Here is a 19,715-nt window from a genome sequence, read left to right as displayed (position 1 = left end):
TACTTTTCAGCTCATTTGAGAGAAGATTTTTTTTTTTGAGTGTTAGTGTATCAATGCCTTTACCCTTGTCTCATCTGAAGAGGTGAGCTGAACCACAGCAACAAGCCTGCTTCTCTCAAAACACATAAAATTCCCTTTGTTTTCTTGCTTACAGCCTGTATGATTTGCAGTATGAACTTTCTCATGGCCTTGTAGTACCTTCCAGCTGCCATACTAGACATGCTTACACTGTCTCGGACAGTTTCAAGGTATTTCAAGGTCTCCGCAGAGCCTTGGACTCTGGAGCACCCTTTCTGCAAGTTTTCAAATAAGTATTGGGGAGCTTGCTGGCACCGGTGGCTTCTGTATCTCTTCAGGTCTCCTCTCTCCTCCACCCTTACTTAGTGTGGAAGGTAATACTCTCCGAGCACCTTGACACATACCCTAAAAAAAAAAAGTTGGCACTTCCCTTCAGAGGAGCCATTTTTTCCTACTGACTTTTCCTACTGACCCTGCTTTTCTTTGCTTGGTAAGTCCATGCCAGAATAAAAGTTTGCTCTGCTTAGCCAGGTACCTTCACCTAGCTGAACCTTCATGATGACACCTGGAACAAGACAGGGACACACATTTCCTGTGGATGAGAACTACCCAGCACTTGCCTCCTCAGATAGGTTGGGATGGGTCAAATGCCTCAAATTCTCCATAAGTGGATCCAGAATTAGGGACAGTGTTTCAGTGCTTTTCTCGTCAGACAGGCAGAAGGCTCTGACACCAGAATCAGTGACTAAACTGAAACAGTGAAAGTCGCTGCTACCAAGTCTTGCCTTACTTTGCAGAGGTGCCTCAGGAGAAAATGAAAAATCACCTCTGCTCATTAGAGGCTAAGAAATGGGTCTGAGAGAGATTCCAGGCACAACTCCAGAGGAAACGTGGAAGAGTGGTCAAGCACTGGGACGGGTTGCCCAGGGAGGTGGTGGAGTCACCGTCCCTGGGGGTGTTCAAGGGAAGGTTGGACATGGTGCCTGGGGTCATGGTTAGTGGGTGACACTGGTGGTGGGGTGAGGGTTGGACCAGATGATCTTGGAGGGCTTTTCCAACCCTAATGATTCTGTGATTCAAAAGAGAAGTTATTTCCTATAACTGCAGCTCGGCAGGCCGTCTATGCAGCTTTCCTACCCTTTTTTCTCCCCTCCCCTCATTTTCTGCACGCCGGCCGTGGAGCGCCCCCACAGCACCCTGCTGCTCTGTGACCGCGCGTGTGGAGGGAGGGAAGCAGCGCGTGTGCGCCCCCTCTGGGCGGTGCTTCCGTAAACACAAGGCTGGCTCGGGGGGCACGGAGCACTGCACGGGGAGCTGGGCAGCGAACAATTAACAACAGCCCTGCACAGAGCCGCTAATTAACGCCCAACGCACCTCCCCTCACAGCACCCTCCACACACAGCCCCCCTACCCCGCCCCTCCTCCCCGCCTCTGCCCGCCCCCCCCGCGGCGCTCTGCGATGACGCCACCGCGCTCCTCCTTCCCCCCCCCCCTCCCCGTGACGTCACCCCCGCGCGCCCCCGGTCCCGCACGCGGAGCCGCCATGAGCTGCCCGGTGCCGTGCGCAGCCTGGGTGCGACGCGGCGTTGCCAAGGAGACGCCGGACAAGGTGGGGGGGGGGCGGGATCCCCCGGTCCCCTCAGCGCCCCCCCGGCCCCCTCAGCGCCCCCTCAGCGCCCCCCCGGCCCCCTCAGCGCCCCCCCGGTCCCCCCCTAACGGCCCCGTGTCCCCCCCCAGGTGCAGCTGAGCCGCGACGAGCTCCGGCGCCTCGTCGGGGAGGCCCGCGAACGGCTGAGGTGAGCTGGGGGGGGGGGCACGGGGCGGGCTGGGCGCCCGTCGGTGGTCACGGACGGGACCGGGGGGGGGGTGGTGGTGAGCGCGGTGACATCCAGCTGGTGTCTGGTCAGCGGTGGCGTGCCCCAGGGGTTAACGGGGGGGTCAGCCCTCTTTAACGTCTTTATCGGTGGTTTGGGTGAGGGAGCTGAGTGCACCCTCAGCGAGGGGGTGGTTGGACCAGGTGATGTTGAAGGCCCTTTTCCAGCCTTGATGATCCTATGACATTGACCGCTTTTTCTTTTCCCGTGCAAAGGTCATAAATCAGGCTTGAATTTAGGATCTCTGATTATCTCGTTTCCAGTTCTCACACTGTTACACAAAGTGCTTCTATTAAACAGACATCTGGCGTTTGCTTTAGAAATCACAGAATCATTAAGGCTGGAAAAGACCTCCAAGATCACCTGGTCCCCCCACCTGTGGGAGCCACCTTGGCTGGTTGCTGCCTGGGGACTGTGTGCAGGAGGGCAGCACGCGCTGCGTTCAGCAGGGCTGAGCTCCTGTGGAGCCTGCTGCACTCAGAGGCCTGGCATGTCCGCCTTAGGCCCTCAGTCAGCGTCTGCTGTGTGCTCCTTCTGCTGAATTCCTTGCAAGCATTCACAGAAACTGAATTATCCACAAGGAAAGGCAAGAGTAAGAGATCTAGACACACTTCAGTTTAGTTCCACCAAACAAAACTTATGCCACGCTTTGTCAGGAAAATGTGCAAGAAAAAGCTTTCCCTATCAGCCTGAGAATAACGACATCTTCTGTTTTGGGAGAAGTCAGGAAAGGAGTTGAGTAGGTTTCCAAATTATTGGCATAAAGACTGGAAATCCATGTGAGCAGCCAGGACTGCGTGCTGAAATCTTGTTGCCAATCTGCTGAATGATTTCCTGGAAGCATCCAGTCCGTGTTGCTTCCTCAGGGGATGTCTGTCTTTAAACAGGGAAGGTGCTGATGATAGTGATGAAGATGAGCAGGGCCAGATGGCAGATGGCATGGACGTTGCCACTGCTGAAAGAGCTGAGTCTTCTCCCAAAAATGAAGACCAGGAGGAAACCTCCGAAAAGCTGACTGATGATGAACTGGCTGAATATGATTTGGATAAGTATGATGAAGAGGAAGACACAGGTAAGAGAAATTTAAATGTCAGATACGCGTTGCAAATGAGGAACCTTTTCACCTCTTGTGGTACTTGAGGCATGAGTACCCTAAAACTACAGAGTGCTTTGTTTCAAGTGCTGGAAATTCACGTGTTGAATTATTTCCTCGTCCCAGTTTAGGAAGTGATTTAGTGAGTGAAACAGTTTAGTGTCCTCCTCCCTGATGCAAGAACTGAGCAGCGTTGGAAAGGCTGTCACACCCCCTGCTGCAGTGCCGGAGCACAGCAGCAAGAGTCCCTGAAAGCACTAAGCAATGTAGCTTACTGAGGTTCTCCTCGTGTTTGGGACTTGGAAGTTCATTTAGCCCACTCCTGATATTTTGCAATTCAGGTACTGGTACAGGAGTGTCTAACTTCACCTGTCATTGACACATGTAAGAAATGTTCTGAAATTCCCATCTAGGTGATAGAAAGCTCGGAGAGACTTTAGCTGGGCTGGCAGTGTATGGGAGCAATGATCAGGATCCTTACATCACTCTAAAAAACACTGTAAGTACTATACAAATGCTAAATATCTTAAACAGCATTAGCTTAGAATTCATTTAAGCCTAATTCTCTGCCTGACTGCCTTGGGGTCTTAGGTGCTTGCAGCACTTTTAAAAGGCTTGCCAGGTTTTTGCTCAGACAGATTTTTTCCTTTTAAGGCTGCTTTGTGCAGCCCCCTTTCTGTGCACTTTTTACCTTTAAGTCAGATGTTAAGGTGAACTGGCTCATGATTTAGGATGTGTACTTCCGTACGTGGAGTGGCTTGTCAGCTCTCTGATAGGACACAGAAAGTGCTTGAAGAAATAACAAGTTTCAGCATTGCAGGTCACTAATGACCAAAATTAGACGACTTGTGAGATTACAAGCCTCTTACATCTTCCGCCAGTTTGTGGAAGAAATCAAGCTGAGATGGACCCAGGCTATTTTAGAAAACAGGATTACAAAGAAAAGTAATCGTGTTATATTAGGGCTATGTCTTGAAGAAACACATCCCCGTTAAATAAGCATCAATTAAAGCATAATCGCCTATTTCTGCCTGTATCAGTTTCCATCGAATATCAGATGGGGAACATCCTGGCAGGAGCTTCGTAGGAGCTCTGCAGGGGAAGAAATCATCTCTAGCTGTAGTCTACCACAGGCTGAGTGTCAGCGCTGTCCTGTGGCGCAGCCTCTTTGTCTTTTTGTGGTAAATGGAGATGCAGTGTGTGAGGCACAAGGTAATCCTTCCACTGTATGTAACAGTGGTGTTGCCTTACCTAGAATGTGGGGTGCTTCTTCAGAAGTGATATGGAGAGACTTCAAAGAACATCCAGCAATTTAATTTAGAAAGATGGATTGTGACTGCCGTCTGAATTAATGTACAGGGAGAGGCTACAGAAGTCAGTTAGAAGGAGAGGCTTCATGCGAAGAGACAATATAATTTAGAGAGCTGCAAGGACTGTGATCATCTGGGGCAAGGGGGGTGGGGTAGGTGAATTTTTGAGACCTTTGCTAAGCATAAAGGTTCTGATTTTTTTTTCTGGTAGCTGTAGTTTCTGTACTATTTTAGATTCTTCACAAAGCTTTCAAAATTGAAAAGTAAGACTAGTTGTAGGCTCCTGCCACAATGTCCAGTTTGTTTGTAAGGGACCCTTGTCAAACGTGTGATCTCACACGAGAAGTCATGGTGGCTTCACGTACCATAACAAAGCTCAGGGAGGAAGGTATATGTGCATCTTTAAAACGAGTTCACTTGCTACATTCATTTTGGGGCACTGTATGTTTTACGTGTGTTCCGCTGAGCTATTGGTGATTTTTCTTGCTCGCATGTACCAGCAGAGAAGATAAACGCTTTGAAAGGGGTTTTATAGTCAGAGGTGCTTGCCCTGGGAGAACGTGAGCTACGTGGGTCCCTTCCAAGTCGGAATATTCCATGATCCTATTTATTCTGTGTCAGAAAAGCTGGCTTTCTTCCATACACAGAAAAGGGGAGCTCCCTTTTCTCATCCCTCTATGCTCAAATCCTTTCCACAGATTCGGAATACTTTTTAGTACTCTCCAGCACACATTTTATGTTATTGGTGTTTATTACCACCGCTGTTGAAGGCCAAGCACTGCACAGCATTAACTTGACTAACTCAGAGAATTGCAATACCCAGTAGAATTCAAATATAGAAAAAATGCTTGGAGTGAATAAAAAAGAAATTATTAAAAGCTTGCAACATGAAAGCCAAAAGGTCCTGTATGTGTTGTATATTTGAAGGGCGGTGGTCTGTGTAAGATTACTGACTTTTATGTACAGTTCTTAGTTTTCCACTAAGAAAAATTCCCGGAATGCCTTCCATTCCTCAGTAACAATGGAAATTGGATGGAGGCTACTGTTCTGGTGCAGCTGAATGCCCAGTATAGCTGCAGGCAGCACTTTTCTGGAAATATTTTCCAGAAAGTGGACAACGCGTTAATGCTCTTGGAATTGCTTCCTGTGTGTGAAGAGCAGCCACAGTGTGCTTATTGTGTGAAACTGTGTTACATTATATAAATGCCCCAGGCATGAGACCCCAAGGGAAATAAGATACAAATGTGGGCCCCCGGTGGTGATTTTCGTTTCAGCAATGGGTTGCATCGTGGTAGCCTCAAGAGATGGTTTCATGTTTAGTAATTAAACATTTCTCTAAATCCAGCTAGGTCCGCATAAATGCTCCTTCAGCCTGCATAACAACTACTCAGTATCCCCACGGTGGAGCCTGGTTCCTGCCTTTCTGCATTTACCATCAGAAGATGTTTTTTTGGGTGGGTGGGCTGCAGGGCATTGGTTTTCGAGTGCTTTCAGTTCTGGTTAGAAAATATTACTGATTCAGCCTTTTGTACTTGTGCAGTCGCGTGTGTGTGTACGTGCCTTGCTTACGTCTGTTGTCCTCTCCTTTTCACTCTTCAGGATCAATATGAACAGGAAGACTTTTTGATTAAATCCAGTGACAATCTTGTCCTTTGTGGCAGAGTTGATAAAGACTACTGTAGTTTGGAGGTCCATGGTAAGTAACAGGATTTGTTCCTTACAATGAAGCTAGGAAATAGGTTTTGCCCAGCCCGTTTGTTCCATGTGGCTGTGTAGAACAGAGAGTGGGGGTTGGTTTTTGGAGTCTTCGGCTCCCTACTGTGTGAAAACTGTTTGTCTTCTACCCTGATTTCCCATGTGACTGAATCTAGACTTATTTCATTTTTTTAATTACTGATTCTGTAAAATTAATGTTTAAACCATCATTAATGTCTCCTCGTGTAGAAAATGGTGATAGTACAGAGCATTTATTTTGAAGTGATTCTTACAAAGTAGTGTGGAAAGTTAGGAACAAACTGTCTAAATTTTGCTGAACTTGTCACTTCCTTATCTAAAGTATGCAGGTGAATGTTAGTTCATTATGTTTAATTTTGTGAGCCATAACATTAGTATTTGGAGGCTCTGGCCTCTGCGTTGAAACTCTGAACGCATCGCAAATTTGCATTTCAGATCACCTTGGGAATTTAGTGTTTGCCACATCTTCCTTCTTTAGAAGTGAACTATAAGTTGGCAGGTTTTCCTCTTCACTGATGCCATGTATATCTCTAATTCTTTTTCAGTTTATAATCACGAAGAAGACTCATTTTATGTACATCATGATATTATCTTGCCTGCTTACCCTCTAAGTTTGGAGTGGTTGAATTTTGATCCTAATCCTGATGAATCATCAGGTAAATGACAAAGGATACTGTAATTGTCAAGTAAGAGTATTTTTTACTTGAAAAGTATGTTATTGTCATGTTGTTACTAGGTAGTTTTCTCCAGTGGGACTAAGAAATAAACCCAAGATGTTAAGAGGGAAAAACTGTGTAACAGTTTTAATCTTGGTGCTGCTGGCATAACAAGTCATGTGACTAAAATACTGGTTTAATTAGAAATAGTTATTGTTAATTAACAGACCAAAACAAGCTCTTCTCTAATCTGATTTTTTTTTTTACATTTGTAAATGAAAGGTTGCTTTTGTTAAACTCATTATGGCCAATGCAGTTGGTTAACTTTAAAACACAATGAGATTTATATATACTGATGTTTTTAGTAACCCTTTTCCTGTTTTTACAGACTTTTTCCATATCACGTAGAGTGTTGTTTTTTTTTGTGTTCCTTACATGTGGTGCCTTATATGTCTTCTTCAAAAAGTTACTTGTACTCAAGGGGAAGTGTACTAAAGAGCAAGTCAGAATTTTCTGGCAATATCTGCTGTCAGTATTTTTAAACCACTTCTTGTCAGTTCTAATCACCAAAAACGTTCAGATAGAAAATTCTGGCATGTAAACATAAATCTGACCTAATCAAAGAAAGCAGCAACAGCTGGGTTGCCAGATACACTGTTTTTATAACTAAAAGTGGTTGCCTTTGCATTTTTCTGTGTAGGAAATTACGTTGCAGTGGGTAACATGACCCCAGTTATTGATATTTGGGACCTTGATATAGTGGACTGCTTAGAACCAGTCTTTTCTCTTGGCAACAAGAAAGAGAAAAAGAAGAAAAAGAAAGGAAAAAAAGTAAGTATTGGTTAAATGGAAGAAACGTAGAGCAAGGATAATGTTGTTATTACTTCTTTCCTACTATGAAAAATATAAAACCGTAGGTAGTCTGGTTTAATTCCCACTGTCATGTTGAAAGATGGTGTCTAGACAGGTTACAGAAAATAATGTTAGGGTAGTATACAGGAGGCTGAAACTGCTATTTTCCCATGACTTAGAGAGCTGATAAGGCGTTGAGCAATAAAGGACAGGGTTTACTCTAATAAACCACTGTTAGGCAGGATTCACCTCTGTTAGCTTTATCCATCTAAAACTGAAGCATGTTTTAAGGTAGTCATCGAGATTATCTAGGGTGAATGCATAGAGACACGCCCGGAGAATGACTGAGTTTCTTTTAGTGGGCTGTGGAGAAAACCTTAATTACGAAAGAGTAAGGCGTAGGTTTCAACTCGATGCCAAGTTCTGTGATCTGAATCCTACCCTCGTTGTAGACCTGAATGTGCCTTGGTGATTTGTCCGAATTCTTGGGTATGTAGAGCAAGTATGGAAGATAGCATAACTTAATCTTCGATAATTTATTTATAATAGATTCTTCATAAAGTACTTAAAGATTCTTTAAAGTAAATACGGATGTGAACACTTGATATATAGCTAATCTTAGTTTCTCAAACAAAGGGGCACTTCAGTGTTAGTCAGCTGTAGAACACACTGTGTGTAGTTGGGAAGGGGTTTTACTTCTTGAGCTCTCAAACATTCTCATTTTAAAAACAATAGAAAAAAATACCCCAAGAAAGGGAATTTGTTCTTTGAAACTTGCTTCTGAAAATCCTTGAGTTATTAGAATTGCTGTTGAAGGTAATCATGAATGTTACCTGAATTTGAAAAGCTGTTTGCCCTGTGTATGGATAAATAAGGTCTGGAGGAAAGAACAGAAAAAGATTGGGGTGACTTATAGGTGGTTTCCAGTTGCTGTCCTGGAAGACTCCTTCGAAGCTTAACCACTTTAAATTAGAATTTGCAGGAGCTGCCAATTACAAGGACCAAAAGTGCGGTTGATTGGGAGGAGAGAGAGGAAACTGCCAGGAGCATTTAGAAGAAAGTTGAAGAAGCTGCACATTAACTGGTGAAAATGAAGTTTCTTCTATAGCCTGAAGGGAGTTATTGGTTCTGTAAGCTCTCCTGCTGTGGATGGAGCAGTAGACTTGGAGTAGGAGAAGTGCAGGTACTGCAGGCGCAGTTCTACCAAAAGCCTTGTAGCAGCAAGTAAGAGAAAATACAGTTATTTGTGCAGGCGTTTAAGGAATTCCTGTTAATGTTTGATTTCCGTTGAAGGTGTAGCATTCTAAAGCCTGTTGATGTTGTATCTGCATATACAGAATTTATCTGCAGAAGGAACGGCGGAAGGACATACTGATGCTGTGCTTGATCTTTCATGGAACAAACAAAGCAGGTAAACGAGTACGTCAATAGCAATGGCTGGATACAAATCAGCATACTTAAGTAGGCATGTTTTTTTCACAAATTCAAAACTTTATGTAGTATAACACTGAACTTGGAAGCAGGGCTGAAATGAATCAGTTCTCAGAAATACCTGTTCCCTTTTTATTTTTCAAAGCTATTTTTTAAATTATTATTTCTGTTAATTTCTTTAATATGTATATATTGCTGCAGATCATTTTTATTTGCAAGTTGTCCAGATGAAGGCGGGGCTAAGGGGTGTCCAAGCCATTCAATAAATCAGCTACATTTAAGTCAGGTGGACAAATTGGAATAGCACAAGGTTTGCCCTGATCTGTGCCAATCTGCCAATAACCTAAAACACCATTTCAACAGATGGAAGTAGCTTTATAGAAGGAAGTCCTTGCTGTACTTTGTGTTTTTTTGTGTTTTTTTTTTTTCTTTTTTCTCTCCCCTCTGCCTTTTGCCCTAGAGCTGTGAACAGAAACCAGTGTGAAAGCCCTGACAGCACAGCTATAGAAATGACTCTGGCTTTTGAGAATTCTCTGTTGCCTGAACGAGCTAGCAATAAAGTGGTGCTATTGAAGCAACACAAAGCTGGCCCATCCTGGGGGAGAGGTCAAGGGCGATGTGCTGATGGAAATAAAGATGCCACTTGTTATTGCTTAGGTGGTTTTTAACGATTCAGCTGTCAAAGGATCTTCAGAATGGGCCTTGAAACTGTACCAGTCAGATACAGACTGATAAGTTTGTTTTTTTTTCCTGCTGTCATAAATGTCTCTGAAGATGCACAAAGTCAATTCTGCATGCTTCCAATCAGCAGGTATCAGCATTTACTTAAAGTTCCTTGTTATTTAGACAAAGGAAGAAACACCCACATAGACATAGGATAAACATACATAGGCTTCACCCTTAATTTACAGTGCAGTCTGTTGTTCTTCAATTATGCATAGGAGCAGAGTGTGTTAGTTATTGTTCATTCTACCCGTCTGACAAAAGAGTAGCTTTCATGCTATCTGGAAATGATTGTCTTGTGATAATATAGAGACAAATCACAGAAATTACAGCTACAAGAATTAAAGTGTCTGGAATGTATAATTCAGTAATATACAGAGTTATGAACACATTGATACCGATAGATCTTTCAAGAAATAAAAGCAGCCTTTGAAATGGGAGCCTCATGGGCTGAAACAAAGAACTCCTTGGAGCTGCTTATATTTGAATGCTTTTTTTTTTTCTTCTTTAAGCAAGACATGCTGTGACAGCTCTCTCTAAATAACTGTCTGCCTGTAGGTCTTAATGGTACTTACATTAATGTAACATATTCTCATAGCCTTCACTATGCATTTTTGTAACTTTTTCTTGAAACATTGTTTGGGAGAACAGTTTTTCCAGTGGATTGTTAGGTGTCTCAGTCAGAAACACTTCCTTGCAGGGGGGAACGTGGAAGAAGAGCAGTTTCAAGCAGAAGCAGCATGTTGAGGTTATAGATCTGTTGTTTAAATGCAGTGGCAGTGGTTGCAGGGTGTTTTTGACAAGCTCTAGGAATGTTTTGAGTTTCTTCTGATTAAACTTAAAAACTTTTATTGCTATTGACACAGTTGATCAAATTTAAGTTGAAATGTGGGGTCTGTAAACTAACTGTTAAATGTTAGTGGTTCCTGTGAACGCTGTAGGATGGGTGTACAGTGTTGGGTCTTTATTACTTATATACAATTATATTATATATATAATGAATATATATACATGAATATATAATGAATATACATGAATAATGAATATATATACTTATATACAATTATATTATATAACACTCAGATACCGGAGAGCAAAGTATTTTGTTAAAAATGGGTTTGTCCAGCTCTTAGCTGTACTTATATGATGACAAACTGAAGCTGTGTAGGTAATGTTTAAAAAAACTTTCTGTTAAAGGAAACAAAGTGGCTAAAAGCCTTTCTCACTTTGCTTTGCTCAGAAAGTCTCCCATTAAATGATATTTTTAAGTGGTGTGGGGAGGGAAATGCAAGCAAAAATGTCAGTGTTATAATATAAGTATTTTACTAAAATAACATGGTCTGTTTGTAGTCTTTACTTGTAACTTAGAATTACCTTCAGGGAAGTTACCCCTTAGGCTTGAGATGCATAGGCCATAGACCAGTGTGCTTAATCAGGCTCTGTATGTATTTAGGACTTTTGACCACAATTTGTTTGTGTCTGTATAAAGATTTTTTTTGAACTTCACTTTTGATGCATTATCAGGAACGTTTTAGCAAGTGCGTCCGCTGACAGCACTGTGATTTTGTGGGATATGTCCGTCGGTAAGGCAGCAGCCAGCCTGACACTACACACAGACAAGGTATGTAGTAATTGCGATGTGTCTTCCACTGTGAAAAACAGAGAGAAAAATACTGCATTTTTTCACTAGCTGCTTGGTAGTGAACCCTTAGAACAACAGGTCTATAATTTTCCAGCCAACTGTGCAGAATTCTTTAGATTTCTGAATTAGTTGCTTTTGCAGACAACACTGTGTTTGATTTTAAAAGTGTTACTTTACTTACCCTTAAGGAAGTTTTGGGAAGACTTGCAGTAGGCTTTTGTTGTTTGTTTGCTTGTTTTTTTTTTTTTAAATGCCTTTTGTGTAAGAGCCCTGAAGGCTGGGAATCTGATAGTGCTGCTATAACCTACAAAAAGTAGATCTCTGAACATAAGTCGAACTGTAAGTCTTGTGTAAAGAAACGAGTGTTGTTTACAGTGTGTTCTAGGTAAGAAAGCTTTAAAATAATAAATTTTACCAAATATATAATTTAGGAAATATATATATGTAGAGTAATAGGTACATCAGAAATGAACTAATCATCTCATTTCTTTTGGTGAAAGTGCTGAGAGTTTTTTGTTTGATTGTTTGTTTTGTGTGTGTGTGTGTGTGTCTGCTATTTTTGTTCAAAGGAAGTCTCTGTATGTGTTATCTCGATACTTATTTTTTAATGAAATCTCCTGTTATCTAGGTCCAGACTTTGCAATTTCATCCATTTGAAACTCAGACCCTTATTTCTGGATCTTACGATAAGTATGTCAGGGTAATATTTTCAAATGTTACACTTAGAGTGGCTATTAATATTGAATTAAGTCTCACGTTTTCTTTCCTTTTTTTCACTTGCTTGTAGCACTGCCAAATTTTAGCAAGGTTATTATTTTTTTCCATTAAGGTAGCCAGGTTTGTATGTGGCCAAAATGCTGCTTTCCTTACCTCTTTCTCAGCTAAGCTAAATCTTTTAACCATCTGGACTGCAATTTCCTGTGCCAGGTGTCTGCTCCAAACTGAATTTATTTCATAATTTGGCATCTTGGCATTTTCTGCATTAAGAGTGTGCCACTGCTCATCCCTGCAAAAACTTATCTATGTTTTTCCAAACTGTAAGACCAGACTGGAGATATAAAGGGCTTTCAAGTCCCAGTCAGCTCTGCATAGCCCCTATTGACAGGCGTGCCATAGCCAAAACTTAACAGGCAATCCTGTAATTGCAGCCTGGAGTTGCTGTGAAATGGTTTGTCTGCTCACTTGGACTAGCTACTTAAACATCCTGCCAGCCAAAAAAAGTTCTCTGTTCTCTCATCTCGCAGGGATAACTTCTAATTTTGTGCTATAACCATGAGTTTTATTTTAAATGAATTTTTATTCTGCTTTTAAGGTTTTGCCTTGTGTTAAGGTATTTAAAAACTCATTGGTCTTTGGCCAAGCCTTTATGTTCTCTGGCTTGTCTTATGCTGTTGCTACGTCTGCTTCAGTAAAAGTATTGGAGAAAAACCTTGCGTTGTTGTTGGGAACCTGCTTCTGTCCACTTTCTTCCCCTTTGTTTTCTTCCATAAAAATATGGTCTCAGCGTTTGGGCTTCTTTCAGCTTCTCAATTCCTTTTTAGCTAGCCCTTTAATCCCATGCACACCTATAAACCAGTATATTGTCCATAAACTAGTAGACTGCCTTTGTGGATTTCTCTTGTAAAGCATCCAAGGACTGCAGGCAATTCAGTGAATGATGGCAGATGCTTTCAAAACCTGAAAGTTAGACCATAAAAAAATTCTGTATGTACTAAAACAGTTTTAGAAAATGCCTGGTAAAGGAACTGAGAAAACTAGATCTCACATTTCTTAGGCTTTAATTAAAGGTAGAGTGGGAATGAGTTACATTGTGAATGTTGGTTGCAGTGAGATGTTGCAAGAGTGACAGCATTGCTCGTTTCTTGTGCTTGCATCCAGGAGCTTTTTTGGTTTGGACAGATTCTGCCACCACTTTCCTGAGCACGTGTCTGTAAAGAATCCCAGAGGACCTGCTAACTCCCATCTATTCCTTCTCCTTTTCAGACTAGCATTTACCTAACCAAATTTACATTTATTCATTTATTTATTTATTTTGGTTAAAGCATGTTTGCAAATGTATATGTATCATAAATTGCTTTCTGAATTAGAGCATTATTTTTGAACAGTAATTAGTTGACTTTAATAAAGCGCATTCATAATTCATTTATATGCATTATGGTCTCCTATATAATAAGCACCTAATGTATTGAGCAAGTCTGGGCTCTGTTTGCTTAGTCTCACATAGCCCCACTGAATGTAACCAAGGTGCAACTGTGAAGCTTATGCAAAAAGCTTGTGCTTATCTGAGAGGTTTTCAACATCTGTTATTTAGTTAGAAGTCTTAAGTATTGAAGTAGTTCCCATTTTAATTTTCGAATTGTAGTTTATACGTACCTTCTATAGGTGTCAGTGGTAAAACGAACTTCATAAAGCGTTCTGCTGTGATTTTTATTGTTTTTCCCCTTCCTGTCTGTTTTCCTGATAGATCAGCTGTGCTGTATGATTGCAGAAGTCCACAAGATAACCATCGAATCTGGCGGTTTAGTGGTCAGGTTGAAAGAGTAACTTGGAATCACTTTTCACCTTGTAATTTCTTAGTGAGTATATACGCTTCTCTTCTTGGCCTGTTGGCTGTTTTGTTTAGCCTGTATCTTTGTGTTTATGTTTCTGAATCAGATAATAGAGCTGATGGGGAGTTGGGCTGCCAGCATTCCCTATTTCAAAACACAACGTGCCAGAGGTTGTTCTTAGGTAGATTTTTCAACATATATATAGAAATCAGTTACTTATTTGGTATCTTCTTCTCATTGTGACAGTGTGAAAGCAATTGATGCTGATCCTTTTTCATGCCAGAGGTGGCATCTTTGCTATGTTCTCATAGCATTCAGTGGCTGGGATATATTGTCCTGTGCGTAGTTAATGTTACATTTCTTGCAACGAGGCAATTGCAGCTGAGAAGTGGCTAATTAGAGTTAAGATCCTGAATACTGGTTCAGTGTTTCATATCAGCACTAGAGGGCACTGTTCTCTTACCTGGTATAAAGTAAAAATAGCTTGTTTTTATCAAGATTTTTACAATAAAGCTTTTGAACAGAATTTAAAAACAAAACTTTTTTGATATCTCAGTTATCTGCCTCGTTCTCTGTTGCTTTGTGTATACAGCCCACAAGAGCAGCTGCTCAGTTCTGTTGGGTTTGCCATGTAGATCTCTCTCAGTGTACTCACACTAACTTTGCACAGGCCTACTGGGCAGCTACTGGGTGGCTCCAGAAAGTTTGAACTGTTGGTTTAGAGATGAAAGGCTCTGTATTTCAGTGCCTAGCATTACAACCAACCCTAGCAGTGCAAACGTCTTCAAATCAAAATATAATTAAGAAATTTGACCAGGATTATGACTTCCATGTATGTCAGTGCAGTGTAGTTTAGATACGTGGAACAGCTCAGGCACCAGGCTTGTGGAGTCTGACTTGGGAGGTGCAGAGCTATGTGTTACATGCCCGACGGAGAAGCACTGTAAGTCCGTCTCAGACTACAGGGATTTAATAGAGGGTGGGTGTTATGTCGTAGAAGCTTTCTTCAAATGAATGGCTACAGCTGTTTGTTTTTAAAGTATTGTGGTTTCCTTAGGCAAGCACAGAGGATGGCTTTGTGTACTGTCTGGATGCTCGCTCTGATAAGCCGCTGTTTACTCTGAAGGCTCACGAGGAAGAGGTGTCAGGTAAGTTGAGCGTGTATCGTGTTTGTTCCCAGTGCTAAGGCTTATTTGGAAGATGTCTTCAACTGATATGACTGAGGTGGTAGTGAATCCTTCCTTAACAAAAACAAAAAAAAAAGGTTGTGCATAGTGATCATGTGTAGCTGGACTGTGAAACAATCTGTGCTGAGAAGCCACTGTAAGAGACGGACTTTAAAAATGGTGAACTTTTCACAGCAAATACTGTGAAGAATAAACATGTCAAAACAGGTCTGTTCATTTGGGACACAGTCCCTGTGCTTTTTGGGTGAGGAAGGACAGAAACTATGGACTCTGGTCCAGGACTATGAACTGTAATGTTTACCTTCTGTATCCGTAATTATTCTATACCAACATTCAGTCTGGTGGTGACCTAGGTATGGCACATGGGGAGGTTTTCACACACTCTGCTTTAGACTACTTTGACCAGTATAGGAGCTATAAAAGACAACTTGAAGCACCTGATTAAGTGCCTAAAATGAGATCATATGAGTATGCCCCGTCGTCTTGTATGGCTACGGAGATGTTCCTTGGCAAATGAAGGAAAAAACTACTTGGGGAAGTCAGGTTAGGTGAAGTAACGGAAAGAAGCAACTTCGTACTGCTACTGTCATTAGATCGAGAAACAAAATAGACCTGCATGAAGTTATTTTGCTCTCAAAAGATTGTTACTTCTCTCCCGGTAGGGAGCAGTGGTAACATAAAACTGTTAATAACTACTTGCATCTTTTTGCTGGAACAGAGCTTAGTGTGAGGAGAACCTTAGGTTTGTTCCTATGATTTCACTTTAAAATGTATCTTCATCTCTGAAACAGTGATTCGGTGATGCTCTCACAGCCATGCATTCTTAATCTTCCAGGGCTACAGCTGAGCAGTCAGGTCAAAGGGTGCCTTGTGACATCATCTGCGGACAAATATGTGAAAATTTGGGATATCCTGGGAGACAAACCAAGTTTAATCCATTCCAGGGATATGAAAATGGTAACTTTCATTTCTTGGTTCCAAGAAGATTTTAATATAAACTGTCTGCTGAATCTGTTTTCTAACTTGAATCTTGTTTTACATAACATCTTTTAGGGAAAAAAAATCCCATCTGTGTATTCTGTGTAAATCATTCTCATTACAATGCAATTCTTGTTACAATTCAATTCAAGATGTAATTGGCAAACTGCTTCAAAGCCTTAGACTTGAAAATTAGGTACCATGTTCTGGACTAGAACTAGGGGTGCTCCAGCGTGTATCTGCTGGGTTCAAGATGAAGATGTGATTTATTACTCGTAATTAACAGCTCTTAAAATTTTGTAAAGTCACAAAATTAAAGTCAGTTTTCAAGAAACAGAGAACTTACATTCGTTAAAACTTGCCTGGTGAAAGTATTCGCAGATGGTAAAATTGTTTTAAGATGATATTTATAAATAAATAAATAAAATCTTTCTTCCTCCTTCCCAGGGTGTTCTCTTCTGTGCAGCTTGCTGCCCTGACTTCCCATTTGTTTTTGCCTTTGGAGGAGAGCGAGAAGGGCTGCGTGTTTGGGATATAAGCACCATTTCTGCAGGTAACATTATAATTTTCTGGAATCTTGATGTTCTCCCCCCTACCCCCAGAGTGTATTTGTATATAGAGTAATGTAGTATGGTTTTGAGAGAAACTGTCGGTTAACATTTTTAATGAAGTACCCAAAGACTGGATGTTTTCACACTTTGAGCTTAAAAATGTTGTTTTGTTATTTTTTTTCTATCTTGGAGAACTGTGTTTGCCATGAATTATTTTCTTGTAGCTGAAGTGTAATACCTTATCTCTTATAATACCGATGTCATACTTGTTTACACCAGGAACATAAAGAAAAAAGTATCACATTCCTGAGTACCTGTAGGAAGAAAATTGAGGACTGGTTTTGATCAGTTGTCTTAGTTGCATATAACTCAGTGATGTGATTTTTTTTTTTTTTGAGAAGGCTTTTAAGAGCTTGGTGGAAACCAGAGACTAAAACCAGAAATAAATAATTTAAACTGTTTTGCTCTACAAAACTCATCCATTTCACAGTACTTAAGTAAAGGAGTTATGCACAGGGAAACGTAGAGATTCTCTGGGGGACAAATAACACAACTTGTGATTTTTATTATCATGCATGGGAGATGACTTGTTCTGATATGTAAGCTTAAAATCTCTACTCTGAGTAATGGGGGAAAGCTTTGAAACTGCATCAGGTTAGGATTTCCATTCTATTTGTTTGCCATGCTATATGCTTGCTGTAATGCTCTTCTCTCTGGGAAAGTAACAAGTAAGCAATGCCTTACCTGTGTTGCAGTGAATGAAGTTTTTGGAAACAGAGAGAGACTTGTTCTGGCTGGCGCGGCAAACTCTGCAGCTTGCAGCTCCTTGGCCAGCAGTAGCAGCAACAATTCAGAGACAGCAATGGAATCATGACGGACCAAACCTCACAAAATCAAAGTAATTAAAGGGACTACAACTCTTGTATTCTACAAATTCCCCTGTTTGGAAATAGTTCATAGAAATGATTCGTGTCATGCGATCTGCAGCCTTCTTCATCTCAAAGAAACGTGGTCATGTGGTTAAGCTCTTAAGTCGGGAGTTTCTGCCTCTATCACCAGCTGTGAAAGACTGAATGACTTCCGTGGGCCTGAGATTATGATCCCTGAGTTAGGGGCTGCTGCGTGTAGAGTTATGAGATTGTCACCAGAAAAGCATTCTGCTGCTCTCAGAAGTTTGTCAGATACTGCAAAGGAGGTAAATAACTTGTAATGGCATAAGGAACGGTACTTCAGTCAACAGTTGCGTGACATCAAGCAAATGCTGAAAGAAAGGGCAAATGTAAATAGACAGATGATTTATCCTTGGGACTGAATTTACAGATTTGTTATACAGATTTTAAGTTTTTAAGATTTTTTTTTTAAAGTTATGTATGAAAGAGTATTTCTTGAATAGTAAGTTGGAGTCCCTGAGTAGAATCACGAAATGTAACACCTCAGATCGCCAGTGTCAAACCAGAAATATCCCCGCTCTTTCCCATCAAGATCAAGGGTTTCTTTTCTCTGGTTCCACAGCACCTGAATCTTACTGATGTTACACGTGTGCTGCTGTTGGGGTTTTTGTTTATTTTAAAGTCTAAATGTGATATCTGTAAAAAGAATTAGAATTGAAATAAGGAGCTACTATTCAGAAGAGGGTAAGAGGCTGTCAGGGTGCAAAGTGGGAGCGGGGATCTCAGCTGGTCCCTGTCACTGCTATCCATTTTACCTGCTTGTGTTCTTAACCCCTCGCAGGCGTTTCTGCCTGAAATCTGAAAGCCCAGAGGAACATTCTGAGTGTCAGCCTAACCACTGACTGAATTCATTTGTAACAGCAGGAACCTCATCAAGGTTCCTCGCCTTTAAAATGAGCACCAAGTGCCTTCCTGGAGGCCAGAAGCTAAACGATACCCATCCTCCTGTGAAGTGCTTCCCTCTCCACATTCCAGAAGGTGTCTGCTAAAGCACTACTGCAGCAAAAATGCCCTGGGTGTTAAAACAACCGGTGTCAAAGCAGCTATGGTGCCTGTGCGCACAGCTGACAAGCTGTTACCGCTGCTTTCCACCCTAGCTCATTGGAACTTATTCTGGGGAGGTAAAGCAGAGAAATTAATCGGTACAGGCTGCACATGGGAAAAGGCAGGGCTGTGGGTTTCTGTTCCATTCCTCAAAGTGCCTGCATCTGAATCCAATTCGGCTTCAAAAGGGTCTTTTGCACCTAAATGGTTCTAAGCTTCCAAGTCAGCTGTTTCCAGAATACCTTGGATGCGTCGAGTCCCTTCCCAATCCTTTATCTGCCAGGCACCACTGAACGGTGTGTGAACAAACGAACAACTGGGTTTGTGAAGCTGAAGAGGTAAAAGCACCAGAACCACCTCTGTTCAAGTGCTCTGCAGTGAAAAGCTGTAAGTTTTTCAAAGCTTCCATTTGAAATAAATGCTTCATGTTAAGCTCTTTGAGGGTAGTAGTTTCCTCTAGCTCTGCCTGTGGGTATTATCGGCTCTAGAAGTTGGGCCCTGTTTTATAGGGAGGAATTGTTCATTGCAAGCAGGCACCTCATAGCCCAGCTCTCCCTTGACTAAACACAGGAAAGCCTGGGAGAGGCAGACGATGAAAAAGTGCTGTTTTTTTTCAGAATGTGTAAATATTAAAGAAGAACATTAGAAAAGAGCCACATTTTTAATTTTTTTTTTCCAGGAAAAAAACAACAAGTGAATGAAATACATTTTCATTCCATAAATAATAGTAGCAGCAAACCCTCCCATCACTCTAGGTGGTAAAAGGTTTACAGCATAAGACGTAATGCATACTGTAAACACTGATCATCTGTAAGCCTCTTCCTTACTAGTCTGCAGCCTTTACCTCTTCACATACCTATTCTAGCGAACAAGTGTGAGAAGAGGCAATAACTGTACTCCAATAGCCAATTTTTGGTTTTCTGAACACTTCTGTAGCAGGGTAATTGCTTTGTCTGCACATGCTGATCTCACTGACTTCCAACCAAAGCATTGTTATTTTTTATTTTTAGAAGGAACCCTGAGCATTGACGTTCTTTGCTCTGTGCCAAACCACATCCTTCAGTTAAAAAGTATTAAAAAGAAAAATACATCAACTGCCACTAGCATTTCTGTTTGTTTTTCT

General features: G+C 41.5%; 1 protein-coding gene across 2 annotated transcripts; it reads left to right on the top strand.

Moving 5' to 3' along the window:
• The first annotated feature begins 1,499 nt into the window (after positions 1 to 1,499).
• PWP1 (PWP1 homolog, endonuclein) lies at positions 1,500 to 19,692 on the top strand. Of its 2 annotated transcripts, XM_080557474.1 has the most exons (15): positions 1,500 to 1,627; positions 1,756 to 1,814; positions 2,780 to 2,964; positions 3,399 to 3,484; positions 5,895 to 5,991; positions 6,575 to 6,685; positions 7,386 to 7,516; positions 8,875 to 8,948; positions 11,216 to 11,312; positions 11,962 to 12,023; positions 13,798 to 13,909; positions 14,940 to 15,030; positions 15,905 to 16,026; positions 16,495 to 16,600; positions 17,354 to 19,692. In XM_080557474.1, exons 1-15 carry the CDS (start codon positions 1,562 to 1,564, stop codon positions 17,470 to 17,472), a joined length of 1,518 nt encoding a protein of 505 aa, XP_080413600.1. In that variant the 5' UTR covers positions 1,500 to 1,561; the 3' UTR covers positions 17,473 to 19,692. The 2 variants fall into 2 exon arrangements, with proteins under 2 accessions (XP_080413600.1, XP_080413601.1); XM_080557475.1 differs by lacking the exon at positions 3,399 to 3,484 and having other exon boundaries at positions 1,514 to 1,627.
• Positions 19,693 to 19,715: the final 23 nt, after the last annotated feature.

Source organism: Anser brachyrhynchus (assembly GCF_964034855.1).
Source record: "Anser brachyrhynchus genome assembly, chromosome: 1".
Taxonomy (NCBI): Eukaryota; Metazoa; Chordata; class Aves; order Anseriformes; family Anatidae; genus Anser; species Anser brachyrhynchus.
Note: the sequence above shows the minus strand (reverse complement) of the source record. Positions and strands in the feature narration are given on the sequence as shown.

Bases quoted from the DNA above. Each gene is read 5' to 3' on its own strand.
- PWP1 (XM_080557474.1), top strand. From the start codon at position 1,562: ATGAGCTGCCCGGTGCCGTGCGCAGCCTGGGTGCGACGCGGCGTTGCC. The intron at 6,686-7,385 runs GTAAATGACAAA...TTTTCTGTGTAG, and splicing joins TAATCCTGATGAATCATCAG to GAAATTACGTTGCAGTGGGT. The intron at 15,031-15,904 runs GTAAGTTGAGCG...TTAATCTTCCAG, and splicing joins TCACGAGGAAGAGGTGTCAG to GGCTACAGCTGAGCAGTCAG.